The sequence below is a fragment of the Lepus europaeus genome, chromosome 21, assembly GCF_033115175.1.
Source record: "Lepus europaeus isolate LE1 chromosome 21, mLepTim1.pri, whole genome shotgun sequence".
Classification (NCBI taxonomy): Eukaryota; Metazoa; Chordata; class Mammalia; order Lagomorpha; family Leporidae; genus Lepus; species Lepus europaeus.
Genome location: NC_084847.1, coordinates 55,164,935 through 55,180,478, shown reverse-complemented (window position 1 = coordinate 55,180,478; position 15,544 = coordinate 55,164,935). Strand labels below are relative to the sequence as shown.

Sequence of the window (15,544 nt, the reverse complement as noted above, 5' to 3'; positions counted from 1 at the left end):
CAACTATTTACATAACAGAAGCTATTGTTTGAAGTGTAAAGCAGGTCAGAATTTGGTTTCTAGAGATTAATCACTGCAGTCTATTTTATATTATCATAATAATTTCATTTATTTTGATACAATTTGTTTTCAGAATCAACCTCAGCTTCTGTGCACAAGTGACAAATCCATTTGTTTCTGGTATAATGGATAATGTGATTAATGACCTTGCAAGAGTTTTTCTTTAAAAACAGAGGGAAAAAAATAGAGATTTCCATTTATAATGCACAGTAAAGCAGCTCAGTCTAGTAGTGCAAAAGAGTATCTCTGAACTTGTTTGTAAGCCACAGATAAGCTTTTGGGAAAAAAAAAATTGTGCTCCATCCGTTTGGGGTTTCTGCACATTATCCAAGAATCTGAGGGCAACGGTCTCAAATTTGGACACTGCGGGCCACCCGCGTTCAAGGATCGGGTACTGTGACTACGACAACTCCACTCCGGTCAGGGATCTCCGCGACGTTCGGGTCTTCAATAAGCTCACTGCTGGCCGGGCCGTCACTGGACACGCACCCGAGAGGCTCGGGGTGGGGGGTGGCCCCCCGACTCCAGCCCCCGGCCGGCGCCCCTCGCCTGCGCGGGCGCCCCCTGCCGCCCGTCAGCATCCTGCGCTCCGCGGATTCTTCCCGAGCGCCTCCGAGTCGGCTTCCGGAGGCGGCCGTCGTGCGGCTCCTTCCCGCCGGGCCCTGACGACGAGGCCCACGCGGCCAGGGCTCGAGTCCCGCGGGGGGCCCCCTCCGTGGGAAGTGGGGCTGACACGTCCCTCAGGGCGGCGGCGTGGCCTCGCGCCGCGCCGGAAGCCCGAGCCGCCCCCTCAGCTTCTCCTCAGCCTGCGACGCCCGCGTGGGTCCGAGGGGCGCCCGGGCGCGGCCAGTCGGGGCTCCCGAGGGCATCGAGGTCGCTGTTTTACCTCAGCCCTCACCCCCTTTTTTTGGGGGGGGTGCTGAGGGGAGGCTCCCCGACCCGCGCTTCTGCCTCAGGGTCTGGCCCACGCGCCCGCCTGGCCGCCTGGCGCGCGCTGAAGACTCCCTCGGCCCCGCCCCCCTGCGTGACGCGCGCCCGGCTCGGCCAATCAGAGCTCGCGGCGCGCGCCCCACGCGCCAGTGCCTCCGCCTCCTCCCCGCGCAGCTTAAGAAAGGGCGCGCGGGCCGGGCCGGGCCAGAGCGCCGCGCGGGGCGGAGGGTGCACCTGCCGGGAGGGAGGCGGCGCCCGTCGCGGGGTCCACGCGGGTCCCGGAGCCCGGCGCGCGGCTTCCACGCAGTCGCTCGGGCGCCTCCCGCCGCGCGCCCCGACGGCGCTGAACTGAGCGCCCCGGCGGCGGCTGCAGGATGCTGGCCCTGTTGGCCGCCGGAATGGCGCTCGCCGTGGCCGCCCGGGCCCAGGACAGCCCGGTGCCCGGCAGCCGCTTCGTGTGCACCGCGCTGCCCCCGGAGGCGGCGCGCGCCGGCTGCCCGCTGCCCGCGGTGCCCCTCCAGGGCGGCGCGCCGAGCCCCGAGGAGGAGCTGCGCGCCGCGGTGCTGCAGCTCCGGGAGACCGTCGTGCAGCAGAAGGAGACGCTGGGCGCGCAGCGCGAGGCCATCCGCGAGCTCACGGGCAAGCTGGCGCGCTGCGAGGGGCTGGCGGGCGGCAAGGCGCGGGGCGCGTCGGCCGCGGGCAAGGACACCATGGGGGACCTGCCGCGGGACCCCGGGCACGTCGTGGAGCAGCTCAGCCGCTCGCTGCAGACCCTCAAGGACCGCCTGGAGAGCCTGGAGGTAGCGGGGCGCGAGGAGGGGCATCGGAGGTGGGCGCCCCCGGGCCGTGGGGCGGGGGGCGCACGGGCCTCGCTCGTCCGCGGGGCGAGCTGGGGTTGGGGATGTGCTGTTTGGTTTGCCCCCGGCCGCTGCTGGAAGGCAGGGGTTAACTGAACCCTCCCGGTGCACCTGCCGCGAGCGTCCCCCAGGCCGCCCAGCCCGGCGCCGCGAAATACCCGGGGTTCGGGGCTCGCGCGGTCTCTTTCCTCCCCTTGCGGAGCTCCGGGGGTTTCGGCGAGCCGGAGATGCGCTCCCGCAGGCGGTGCGGGGAGCGCGGGGCTGGCTGCGGCGCGCCTGGGGTTTCCTTCTGCGAATCGGGTCGCGCTTGTCAACTTCCAAGTCGGACCTTTCTAAGGCGCTCTCTTGGGGGAGGCGACGCGGGTCCGTTCTCCGTGTCTCGGAAGATGTGTTCGGTTCGGAAGTTGGAGAGAGACCTCTGCAGTTAATCGCCGTCTTAACTTCCCACCCTGTTGAAAGCAGCGTGGGCGATAAAAAAAAAAAAAAAAAAAAAAAACCTTTCCGCACAGCTAGGTTTGACTTACAGGTGGTAATTATTAGTGGATCATCCGAGGATTTTTTTTTTTTTTTGGTAGACTTGGCTAAATACCTGTATTTAGTGTGTTATTGTGGTTCTTATTGCTGGAGTACTAAATGCGAGGCCTATTACTTAATTTTAACCCTTGCAATCCGGGTCCCCGTACCTGCGTTTTGACGTTTGGAATCCTAGACATGGAGAAGAGGCAGAGAGCTTGCCCAGGGCTCAGGACTGGACAGTAGGATGCCCGCAGAGCCAGCACGGCGGGAGAGGAATAAAAGGGATAAGACGTGGGGCAGACACGGAATAAATAACAGTTTTAAAAACAAGTGGGAAGTGAAGGCATAGGAAGAGCCTTTAACTATTCCTGGAATCGAGAAGCGATTTCCGCCTGTCACTCCCCAGCGGCATCTCGGCGGGCGTCTACCTTTGCGTCATGCTGGAAGCTGGGGGCTGTTTCCACGGCTAGATGACAGCTCAGCGGTGTGGAGTACCCCCAGTAACTTTTTTTTGGAAAAAAAAAAAAAGACCCTTGGTGTGTTTTGGTCTTTATCTGACATATAATTGTCTAAAGTGTTGGTTGAGATGTTGCTGATTCAGTGAGAGGAGGAAGATGGCTTTTTTGAGAGGGGAGAATGAGAGTCACAAGTTTCAGATGTCAAAGCAAAAATGATTCTTGTCTGACTTTGAATTGCCTTCCGTACCTCCCCCCCAGAAGCACCCGTGAAATAGCTCCCCTTTGTGCCCTTGGCAGGGTTGCGCGCTCACGTGCCACGAGCTTCTCGCCGTGTGTGGAGGTCAATGGCGCGGGCACGTTGCTCGGTTTCTCTCCCACTGGTCTGAGCACCTCCATCTTTTCTGTCCCCCTTCCCGATCCGAAGCACCAGCTCCGCGCGAACGTGTCCAGCGCCGGGCTGCCGGGCGACTTCCGCGAGGTGCTGCAGCTGCGCCTCGGGGAGCTGGAGAGGCAGCTGCTGCGCAAGGTGGCCGAGCTGGAGGACGAGAAGTCCCTGCTGCACAACGAGACCTCGGCGCACCGGCAGAAGACCGAGAGCGCCCTGAACGCGCTGCTGCAGCGGGTCACCGAGCTGGAGCGAGGTACGCGCCCTGCTGGCCTCTCCCTCTGGGCGTGGCCTGGTCCTCCTGCTTGGGGTGTGGGACCCAGGATGTGGGGTCACGGACGGTGCAGCACGGAGGTGGTGTGCAGATATTTGAGCAAATAAAGGGGACTGATGATGGGCATCCCGGGGATGAGCCCCAGCCCCAGGGACCTTTCCCCTGGAAACCTGAATGAACTCAGGGCTGTCCCTGGTGGCGGTCCCCCGGCCCCCTGGGAATTCCCGGCCCTTCTTACCTGGCCCTGGCAGCAGACAGTGTGTGTCTTTCTCTGTGCACACTGTGGTGAGTACATTTCTCCCACAGGGGCCCTGGAGAATTAGGGGGCATTGTGCACTCCCAGATGGCTGGGGGCCAGGTTGTGGGGTTTGAGGGCTGCTGGGAGTGGGTGTAGGGTTACAGTCTCCCAAGGCACACTACAGGCCGTTTTCGGATGACTTAGTTTCGAGATGTTTCGAGGATGTTCAGGAGCAAAATGTCCAGTGAGTCTGCAGGGACGCGGCAGGCTGTCCCGCGTCCGTCCCACAGGGTCGTCTCCAGCCCTGCAGCCGAAAGCTTGCGCGTGGCTGACCTGTCGGGCTCGGATTCCCAATTGTCCAGCACAGCCTCCTGCCTGCCTCGCCTCTGCGGCGGGTGGTGTCAGGAGGCCGTTAGATCTTGAGAGCCTCCCCCAAGGCAGAGCAGCTGCGCCTGCGGCCTCTCTTGCCCAGCAGGCAAGGGGGAGGCCCTGGGCCCAGCCTCACCCACGCTGGATCCTCCGGCTCTTCGGGACCGCGGAGCCGACATGCAGTAGGGGTTTAGTTCCTGGGATGAGAGAACTTTTCCAGAGGCCCGGAAGGCTGTGTCCCTCTCTGCACAGTGAGGTCTTAGGTAGCGCAGAGTCGCCACTGTGCCACTTCCCCTCCCTTCCCCAGCCTGTCTGCTCACACCACAGACAGGCAGGCCTGGGGCCCAGCTGGCCCGGCGCCATCTCCCACGCTCCTGGTCCTCAGGTTGCACTCAAAGCCCTTGGAGCTTGCCTGGCCCTGCTCTGAGTGCAGTCAAAGGCAGAGCCCCAGATACCCATTCTAGCCGAGTCCCCAGGACCGGCTCAGAGGAGCAGCTCAGCGCCTGTCGTCCGCTGCCCCCTGACCTTACCTGGGACGTCTCGAATCCCTCTGGCTGCTCCACCAACTCCGTTCTGGGAGGAGCCTTTGCAGTGTGGTCGTGGCTGGCCGGTTTATGTGTGGGCGACTCCGAGTTCAGATCTGACCTCTTTGTGACAGCAATGAAAGGCTATGCAAATGCCCAGCCCCTCAATTCACCAGGAGTGGATAATGAGCCTCTTTCCGTAGCCACGTCCCGCTGAGCTGGGAGATGGGAGACTCAGCCATGCGGCAAGGGGGTGGGGGGTGGGGTTGGCGGCCTCTGCCCGAGGTGCCCGTCGTCCTCTGCCTAACAGTGCCTCTTCTGCGCCTGCCTGGCGCTCGGCTGTGAGTTCCTCACTTGGCATCGGAACGTAACCCCGCAGCAACCCTGTGCGGCAGGTGTTAGCTACTGCCGAGGTACTGAAGTCAGAAAGCTAAGTGCTGCCTGCATTCGCCTGCCCTCCCCCAAACCCCCCCAACACTACCCCCCCCTACAGAGCCGGGATTGAGGAGCCATGGAGGCTGCAGCCTTTGGGCTGGGGGTGGGGGTGCGTGGACTGCAGCCGTGTGGGACAGATCTGCTCCCTGTAGCCTAGCAGCAGGTGTCCAGCCCCTGCAGGAGGATGCTTAACCCCCCACCCCACCCCACCCCACCCACCCAGTGGATCCGACGGATGCACGTGTTTCTCTGTTGCGAGACCCTGTGGAAGCTGGGCCAGCTGGCCAGGTGCAGCGTAGCTCAGCGTGGAACTAGGCGCTGGCGGCACAAGGACCAAAGCCTCCTTCTGTCTTCTTAGCCCCAGGCTGCTACCCCCTCCTTAGCCTGGTCCCCCGCCTGCAGTTTCTGATTTATTGCGCAGGCCTTTTAATTCCTTAATTGGTTTTAACTCAGTTTCCTCTGAACCTTCCGGGCTGTTTTAGTTAAATAAAGGGCACCTGCTTTCAGGCTATGGCCTCTCCTCTGGCCCCCGGGCTCCCCCAGCGATAATCACGCCTGTCTACTGCCACCCGGCTCACGGCGTTACCGCCACCAAGTCTCATTAAATCGGCAAGCCGGCCCACCTGCACACAGAGAGCCGCTTCTCTCTATTAGATAATGATGGCTTCATTAAGAGCATGGTCGTTTGCCTCTTCAAGATTCAGTTCTAGTGGCTGCACGCAGCGCAGGGAGGGACTTCTGGTCCCTGCCCTGTCATTCACCGGCTGGGTGCCCTTGGCGGAGTCGCCTCACTTCTCTCGGCCTCGGCATCCCACCTGTGCCGCCTGCAGAATGGGGGAGCCGGAGCCTTCTGGTCCTCGCGCGTTCACTTCAGCTGGCGAGGAGCCAGCCCTGGCCTTTGCCATGGCCGGCTCTTCCCACCCTCGCCAGGTGCACCACAGCCTGCCTTGGGCGATCAGGGGAGACTGCTATTGTTCACTGCTGTTCCAGGGAGGTCGGAAGGGGGATGTGGACTTGCTGCTCTCCTTTGTGGGGGGAGGGGGCCTCCTCAGGTGTGAGCTCTGGCCCTGAGGAGCTCCACTTAGTCCGCTGGAAGCTGGGTTCGAGGGTGTGCACTGGAGAAAGGTTTATCGCTCTCGCTCCTGCCCCACAGAGGGCGTGAGGCAAGGGCTGCTTCAGTGCCGCGTGGCACGGGCAGCTTGGCTCTGAAAGCCAGCCTGCCCCACCCAGGGGGCGTTTAATAAATACTGGGAGAACGAGGGAGGGGCGTCTGGCTCCTTCACCGGCGGGCCTGGCCTTTGAGTGGGAGGAGAGCTCTGCCATGGTGCTGCAGACTTGGGACCTGTGATGACGAGACAGGGGCCTGCTGTTACCCATTTTGAACTTAAACCAGGACTGCACTACTGCACTGAAAGTTACTTACACCCATTGAAGAGTTGGTCCCTGAGAATTCACCACCAAAAAGCCACTTCTGGGTTGCGGTCCGGGAGCCGGCTCTGTGGCCTGGGTGCCGGTCAGCGTTCACTGTGAGAAGTGGGCTTCCGGTGGAGCGCTGCTCCCCCAGTGCCCGGCTCCACTCATCCTGCCTGCCCGCGCTTGAGGGGCTCCAGACCCTGCCCTTGCCGCGAAACCCAAGGGGCCAGAATTTCAGGACGAACCCGAGGTCCAAAGATTGGACTGAGGTGGAGCTGTCTGGCTTCAATGCCACCAGAAAGTTCAGTCCAGCATCCCCTGTCGCCTTCATGAAGTTCTCCAGCCATCGGGCCGGACTATGAAAATGGAGTAGTCGGTCCCAGAAGTCGTCTCCTGGCTTTGCAGGGGCCTCTCTCCCTGTCCTGAAAGGCAGAACTGCTCTCTCTGCCCCGCCCAGTGAATCGCCCACTAACTACTCCTTCCCCACCTCCCTTTGCCCGCCTCCCCCCTAGGTCGTGAGCTCCCTGAAGGTGAGGCTCTGTCTCCCGGCACTGGGCCGTGGCTGGTGTGGGGCAGGCGCCCAGTGGCTCCAGGGACTGCCTGAGCCGGGGGTCCAGGCGAGGCGCGGGCGTGGGGGCCGTGCGGGTGAGAGTGGCCTAACGCCCTGCTGGCCTCTCTCCTCTCCTCTCGGCAGGCAATAGTGCCTTTAAGTCGCCCGATGCGTTCAAAGTCTCCCTGCCCTTGCGCACGAACTACCTGTACGGCAAGATCAAGAAAACGCTGCCGGAGCTGTACGCCTTCACCATCTGCCTGTGGCTGCGCTCCAGCGCCTCGCCGGGCATTGGCACCCCCTTCTCCTACGCGGTGCCGGGGCAGGCCAACGAGATCGTGCTGATAGAGTGGGGCAACAACCCCATCGAGCTGCTCATCAACGACAAGGTGAGGGCGCCTGGCTCCTCCTCTCCTCTCCCTGCCGAGGAGGGCCAGCGGCCGGGGGCGGGCCAGAGCTCAGGCTGCAGCCAGTCACGCTCTCCCAGGCCGACAGGGCAGGGGCTGCCCTCCTTAGGCCGGTCACGTCCTCTGTGGGGCTGGGGCAGGGGCCAGCCGCAGCTCAGCGGGATCCAGGCTGCGACTGTGGCCGAGAGGGAGCAGAGGGCCAGGTGTTGTGGGCAGGGTGAGGGGTCCTGTACCAGCAGGTGCAGTGGGAGTTGTCTGAGGCCCTGAGGCCAGCCAGAGAGGGCTGTTCCCAGGCTACCCAGGCTAGGATAGGGTTGTCTGAGTAAGAGGCTTCTCGTGTGGGTATGGTTTTTGAGATGTCAGGTTTATTGAAACCAAATGTATAAACGGTCCAATGTAGCCTTTTTAATGCCACTTTTGACCAGTGTATACCCCACACCTGTAATTAAACTGCAAGATTTAAACTGCAAGATAGCATCCTCACTTCTCAGATTCGCACAGACCCCCTCGGTCGTCAGCTCCTGCGTGAGGGCCGCTGCCGATCTGTCCCCTGGACCCACACAGCCTTGCCCTGCGCAGAGAGACTGCCCCTTTCAAGTGGCCGCTCAGGCGTGCGGTCCCCAGGAGCTCCGTCCTGGACTCCTGCAGTGGCCCCACTTCAAAGCTTTTTCTCTGGAGTCAGGCTCAGCGGGACAGAAAGAGCATCCTCAGAGCCCCCGGCTGCATCTGAGCATTGCAGTGACTACGCCAGCGCTCTTGCTTCCCGGGCCCCTCTGGGGCTGCAGCCCGGCCCTGCTGCTGTTGACTTAGGAACCATCCCGAGCAGAGCTGGTTCAAGTTGGAGTGCCGTGGCGTGGGCCTGCCGATGTCCTCCTAACAGCGGCCCCTTCTCCGAGCCCAGGATTAATTGCTCTGGACAACACGCTAGGGCGCGGTAGGACGGAGAGCCTTGGATGCCTTGTCAGCACTGAATTCCTGGGAGGGAGACTCCAGGTTGCTAGGAGATGAGAGTGACAACAGGGCTGTCTGTCAAGGGTCGGCAGGGCTGCACGCGCACCTTGGCCCCATTGTGGCCATGGCCTGCAGTTCTGTGTGCACCTCCACTCCCTGCCCCCAGCACTCACAGAGGCTCAGTGGCCCCCAGTCCTCCCGCCCCAGCATCCCTGCAGGCCTGGGGCCCTGCCTCAGGGGCACAGACCCCAGGACAGAGTGGCCCAGTGCAGCTTTGTTTTCCCCTCGGCTTCTTGAGTGCAGTGTTCGGGACCGGGGTACAAGGGTTGCCCCTCATCTCTGCCTGGTTCCCGGCCACTGGGCACCGAGAGTGTGCCCCACCCCCACCTCTGGGTGACCGGGTCACATACGTGGCAGATGGGTCAGGCATGTCCCCACCCCAGAGCAGGGAGGGGAGACCCCAGGGAGCTGGGGCAGTGGGAGGAGCAGTGGCCCAGGGGTGCCTCGGGGAGGGGCCCCAGTAGGGGACAGGGCCCGGCAGGTCCCCACCTGCATGTTGTCACCCACAGGTCGCACAGCTGCCTCTGTTTGTCAGCGACGGCAAGTGGCACCACATCTGTGTCACGTGGACCACGCGGGACGGCATGTGGGAGGCTTTCCAGGATGGGGAGAAGCTCGGCACCGGGGAGAACCTGGCCCCCTGGCACCCCATCAAGCCGGGGGGTGTCCTGATCCTCGGGCAGGAGCAGGTGGGCGCCACGAGGAAGGACCGGGCCGCAGACCACCTCCTCGCCCTCGCTCTCAGACCCAACAGCCTGCTTGGGCGGGCAAGGTCCCTGACGCCGTGGCTCATGCTGTCCTGTGGCCCAAGGGGCTGGGGGTGGGTGTGAGGGTGTGGGACGGCCCCTCCCGGGTCCTCCTGAGTCCCTGTGGGTATCTGGCCTTGGCTGGGACCTTCTCGCCTAGGGCGACAACCCTGGAACCCAGCAGGGGCCACTGAGGAGATGGCGGCTGCTGGGGTCCGAGGGGCTCGGTCTGAAGGAGAGGTGGGTGGGCAGAGAGAGCGCGGGGCAGAGAAGCGGGGCTGCCCTCCAGAAACTCGCGCCCGGGGAGGGCTGGGGGCCGTCCGTCCGGTCTGGGCAGAGGAGCTGCTGGGCAGGCTGTGCTTGAGCCTCCCTGATGGAGGCAGAGTGACCGGCCCCAGGTGCTCGGGAGCATGGAGCCAGTCTGAGTCCAGGGTGGGACTCTGGCCAAGCCTCCCGCCTCCTGGCCTCAGTTTCCCCTGTGTGAATGTGATTAGAGTAAAGCTGTCTTCAGGGGTCAGGGTTGGGGGAGGGGCTCAGGAAAGTCCTCACGTCCCCCCCCCCCCCTTCCTGGGTGCCTGTGAACCTGCCCTGACGTGGCTTTTCTGTCCTCGTTCCCAGGACACCGTGGGGGGCAGGTTCGATGCCACGCAGGCGTTCGTGGGGGAGCTCAGCCAGTTCAACATATGGGACCGCGTCCTCCGAGCCCAGGAAATCATCAACATCGCCAACTGCTCCACCAACATGCCGGGCAACATCATCCCGTGGGTGGACACCAACGTGGACGTGTTCGGGGGGGCCTCCAAGTGGCCCGTGGAGAGCTGCGAGGAGCGGCTGCTCGACTTGTAGCCGCCTCCCCCTCTGTGCCCCCCGACAGACGGAGGCTCGGGGCCACTCGCTCTCCCGGTTCAACTGCGTGGAACCTCTTGCCAGCCTGGGCGGGGCCCCACGAGCACGGAGCCTCTGTGGCACTTTGTGGCCGGCTCCTTCCCCAGGCTTCCCAGTTTCGGGGGCCGGTGCCAGGAAGCCCCGAGCCACAACAGGTGAATGTCACTTCCTGCTGTGAGAAGGCTGGAGGTCCTTACGCCCCCGTTTCAGACCCTGCCCCTGTCCCAGTAAATGCTCCTGCAGCCCCCACCCACACCCCGCCTGCCCTCTCATGTCCCTCACGTCCCCTGTGTACTGTGTACACCTCCATCTGTCCCCGTGAATGGCTGCAGCCAGCCCGCTGGAGTAGCCGTGTCCCGTGTATGCTGTCTGTCCCTGCTGAGCACACGGCAACGCAGCCGCCCGATCTGCAGAAGGACCCTTCCCTCTGTGCTCTGAGCATCGCGACCTGTCGGGAGAACTGGAGCTGGCGGAGCCCCCGGACCAAGCCCTGCCCGCCGGGGAGCTCGCGGCCGCACCTGCCGCCCCCTCCCCTCTGACCTCGCTCCCCGCACCGTGCTTTGACTGAATCATTGCTAGGTATGACTCCGAGAGGCCTCTCTCTCCTCATCTGGTGCCAAAAGTTCCGTTGCAGCTTTTACAGCCATTCCATGGGGTTCCGGGGACTGATGGCTTCCCAGAAGAAAGGCGTGGCCTTTCGAAGGCCCCCATTCTGGCGTTCACCCACTGTGAGGAGTGTGCTAGTTTTTAATCCACGTTGATTCCTGTGAGCATTTGACTCTCCCCATCAGGTACATCCCACAGAACCTTCTAGAAAAAGGAGGTCGTCGACTGATGCTCGCTTAGTGACTCCAGGCCGCGTAGCGGACGGGATGGTCGTTTAAGACAAAGTGATTATGCGGGGGAGATTTCTAAAGCTAAATATTATATATTTTATTTTTCATACATGTTTGAGGTGCGAATCTGTGGGAATTCCATTTGTAGGATCAAACCGACATGTCCATCTTGACATTGTGTGCCGCGCAAACTCTTCTGACGGTGGAGTTTTGATTAAAGTGCACTGGAAGATGCTTCGGCGTGTGTTTTCCCCCGGGCTGGGGCGGGCGGCCAGAGGATGGCTGTTCGGGCTTGCCAGGGCCTCACCACAGCAGGCCTGTGTCCTGTGGACATGGGGAGCTGCGGATACCTGTGGGAGGAGGTGGCCCCATCGCTCCTCGAGGCCAGGCCCTGGCTGTGGCGTCCAGCGGGCCCGGTGTCCCCAGCAGCCTCCAGGTGCCATGCCGTCTCAGCACCTGCTCCGTGCAGGCGCTCTTCACACGGAATCCCATTTAATCCCCCTGACAACCGCCTGAAGGAGCGAATCCCAATTTACAGAGCAATTAGAGCTGGCTTTGGATCTCACAACTGATCGAGGGCAGAGCCGGGATCAAAGCCGGCCTGCGGCTTAGAATGTTCCGTCCTTCCCACTGCTTGCTCCCGGTCACTCCGGGGGGCCTCGTGCCGCCATGTCCTCCCAGAGGCACCTCTGTGCCTCCCGGCTGGCCGGTGTAATAGCCCCACCACCTCTGCGAAGTTGGGCACCTGCTCCCACTCCCCCAGCACTTTCCGTTGTCCTTATACCTTTATCCTGGCAGCTGCGCGATCTGATGCTGTGTGCCCATCCCAAGTAGCAACATCAGTTTCCATTACCATAGGGGCTGGAGTTGTGTCCTGGGACCCTCGACACTGAGGCTGCCACGGGCCTGAGCTTGGGGGTCACGGTGGTTCCTGGAGTCCATCACCTGTTGTGAAGTACAACTTGGCAGGGCCTGGAACATCATTAGTGCAGGGCAGGACATGAAGTTAGGCCGGAGTCCCGGCTTTGGGGTTCGAGTGCTGAGAGCGGTTCCCTTTCAGTCCCCTTCGTGGTGAGAACGCCGGCTCTCCCCTCTCCCCTGGAAAGGTGCCGAGCGCTTCCTCTATTTCACATGTGTGCCAGCGGCCAGCTTGACCTGATCCCTCAGGGCCACCTGGTCCAGGAGCACATTTGCATCAGGGCCTCTGTTGAGTTGGACAAGGTGCTGTCAGTGGTTGGAGGCTCTCGCTGAGCTGACCTGCCACTGACAGACAGAACGCTCCTGTTTTCATGGCCCTTTCTGACATAAAAGCAGAGGCAAGAAGCACTCGGGCAATCCAGCGAGGTCTTTGTGCCCCAAGTTTCCCATCTAAAGGACACCCGTGGCCTCAGTTCCCCCCAGCAGGACCCTCACCCGTTGCTTGAGGCTGGAAAGCACCTTGATAGTGAATTGGGTTCTCCTAGAAGGGTGTCCTGGTTGATGAAATATTCTGATTGGTTAAGGGTTGTCATGGAAACTGGAGCTGAGTGATCAATGATTAATGAATTGAAAAAGTGATAAAATGAGGCAGCTAGAACAGAGGCAGCATGGGTCCAGATCTCTCCTGATGGGGCAGACAGACTTGAGGGCTCTGACACCAGCTCTCCTTATATGGAAGGTTCTGGAAAGAAAGTGCGTCTTCCTGTTGACCACAGGTATTATCATTTTTCTATCAAGTATTTGGGCACCTACTGTGTGTTAGTCACTGTTCTAGATACTACAGGTATACAGTGAATTAGCAGAGTCATGCTGTCTTTCTTTTTAAATATTTATTATTTGAAAGGCAGCCCCCCATCTCTCTCTCTCTCTTTCTCCCCCCCCCCCCCTTTAACACACACACACACACACACATCTTGTATCCACTGGTTCACTCCCCAGTGGCTGCAATAGCTGAGCCAGGCTGAAGCCAGGAGTCGAGAACCCCATCTGGTCTCGGGTGTGGGTGGCTGGAATTCAAGTACTCAAGCCGTCATGCACTGCTTTCCAGGCACATTCACAGGAGCTGGATCAGAAGCGGAGCAGCCAGAGCTCGAAACAGTGCCAGGATCTCAGGTTTAACCCACTGCACCACAATGCCCACGCCCAGCACAGTCTCCCTATAAATCCAGGTTAGTTCCAGTGGAGAGTGCCGGGGGGGAAAGCAAGTGTATGAACAGGAAAAGTCCTGGTGATGCGGTAGGGCATTAATGGGGAACTACTTCCTGGGGTCACAAGTAAGCTGCAGCCTGAGTGAAGAGAAGGGCTCGACCTTGGGAGGAACATCTCAGGCAGAGGGGACAGCTGACGGGAAGGCCCGCGGGGAGGGCGGAGCTGGGAAAGCTGCCGAGGAGCCACAGCCAGGGCGGCTAGGTTCACCGGGGAGCAGGGAGGGAGACATCACCCAGGGCTCGAGTTCCAGTCTTGCTCAAGATGAAGTGAGAAGACTGGAGGTTTTAAGCAGGAGAGTGTGGTGGTTTGATGAGTAGTCCTGGGGCATGGGGAGTGAGCCTGAGAGGGGTGGTGATGGCTTGGATGGGGGCAGTAGCAGAGCAGGCAGAGAGAAGTCGGAGGACCCAGGAGATACTTGGACGAAGAGTTAGTTGTCAGGACCTGTGGATATTTAGGATTTGGGCTAGAACAATCACGTATGAGTGTGAGATGTTGAAAGCTTAACAAACCCCAAACACAATACACCGAGACAACCACACCCACACACGTCCTAATCAAAACGTCAGAAGCTCAAGACCAAGTCTGAAAGTGGTGTGGGAGCTGCGGCAGAGGTAACTATACGGGGAATTATAAGAGACACTAGGAATGTAATTGGTGTTTATAGCTCTTTCCTTCTCCCATCTGATCAAAAAGACAAGTGCATAAAGCAATAATAATGCATTTGCATTGATGGGCGAAAGGGTATGGAGATGTCATTTGTATGACAATAGCAAGAGGAGGAGGGGATGAAGCTATGCAAAAGCAGTTTTTGCTTTGTGGCTTGAATGTGTCATGGTTCCGGTAGCAATGGCAGTTCCTACTGGGGTTTGATCCATGCCAGTGCCTCCCCTGGGAGGTTGTTCTGGTTGCACAAACTCTGCCCCACGGTAACCACGCATGACCACAAGGCAGTGATCAAAAGGGTGGACAGATCCAGAGAGGCAACCGGCCTGGATGGAGTGGGCTACCCGGGTGCTGGAGAAGTAGGACCTGGGAAAAGACACTGCAGATCGTACCTAGGAGTCAGACAGGAAGTGCCACCCCACCTGGCACTGCATTGTGGGGAGGAGCTTTGGGAGTCACGTCACGTGCTTCCTCTGGCAAGCCTCCATCCCTGTGCTTAAGTCTGGTTGACCGTGTGGACTGTGCCACACACCCAGTGCCCCATCCAGAAACACAGGCTGCAGCGTAAGTTCCCATCCCCGCCGACTTGCTAAGAGACCACCTCAATCTTTGAATCTGCATTGTGATTTTTTAAAAATTATTGTTATGGAGAGGCAGAGAGACAGACAGATGGAGCTCCCACTGCTGGTTTATTCCTCAAATGCCACCCACTGTTGGAGCTGGGCCGGGCCAAAGCTGTGAGCCTGGAACTCAACCTGAGTCTCCCCTGTGGGTGACAGCGACCCATCACTCCCTCCTGAGGCCTGCATTAGCAGGGAGCTAGAATCGGGAGCTGGAGCCAAGATGCAAACCAAGGCACCAGATACGAGACACAGACGACTTAGCCACAAGTCATCTGCCTGCCCCTTTCATACGTTTTTACAGGGTTTCTACACTAGTTTGTTGTGGCTATAAAACAATTAAGCAAACAATTCACATTTGTATTTGATTTCTATTCCATGCTCCTCTAAGTTTTTTTTTTTTTTTTTTTAAATCTCAATCCATTCCTTTATTTAAAAAAAATCTGGGGGCCGGCGCTGTGGTATAGTGGGTAAAGCCACAGCCTGTAGTGCCAGCATTCCACATGGACGCTGGTTCCAGACCTGGCTGTTCCACTTCCGATCCGGCTCTCTGCTATGACCTGGGAAAGCAGTAAAAAATGGCCCAATCCCAGATTCTGTCCCGGTTGCTCCTCTTCCAGTCCAGCTCTGCTGTGGCCCTGGAAGGAGTGGAGGATGGCCCAGGTCCTTGGGCCCTGCACCCCATGGGAGACCAGGAGGAAGCACCTGGCTCCTGGCTTCGGATTGGCACAGCGCTGGCCGTGGTGACCATTTGGGGGGTGAACCAATGGATAGATGATCTCTTGATCTCTCTCTCTCTCTCTTTGCCTCTCCCTCTCTCTCTCTGTGTAACTGTGACTTCCAAGTAAAATAAATAAATCTTTTTTAAAAAATCTTGGAGAATAAAAAGTGGGGAGGAGCAAAGTTTTTGGTACTCCTTTAATTATTTGATAGTAGACTGAGCTAGATGGTTGTAAATTAAGATGTTAAGTGTACTGTCCATCCAGCCATTAAGAAAATACCTCAAAAATGCCTGAAAAGAAACAACAAATGAATTAAAACATCACCACAAAATACCCACTGAACACAAAAGAAGGCAGTGATAGAGGAATAACGAGAAAATAAAAACATGCAAGACATACAGAAAATGAGTACCCCAATGTAAGCACAAGACCTCCTTTCCCAGAAATCACACTAAATG

The 15,544-nt window shown here is 59.5% G+C and overlaps 1 protein-coding gene across 1 annotated transcript; it reads left to right on the top strand.

The window, feature by feature from the left end:
- Nucleotides 1-1,364: 1,364 nt before the first annotated feature.
- Nucleotides 1,365-11,064, top strand: NPTX2 (neuronal pentraxin 2). The gene is made up of 5 exons (XM_062180284.1): nucleotides 1,365-1,790; nucleotides 3,246-3,462; nucleotides 7,154-7,398; nucleotides 8,937-9,116; nucleotides 9,792-11,064. The coding sequence occupies exons 1-5, from the start codon at nucleotides 1,365-1,367 to the stop codon at nucleotides 10,017-10,019; spliced, it is 1,296 nt and encodes a 431-aa protein (XP_062036268.1). The 3' UTR covers nucleotides 10,020-11,064.
- The last annotated feature ends 4,480 nt before the right edge of the window (nucleotides 11,065-15,544 follow it).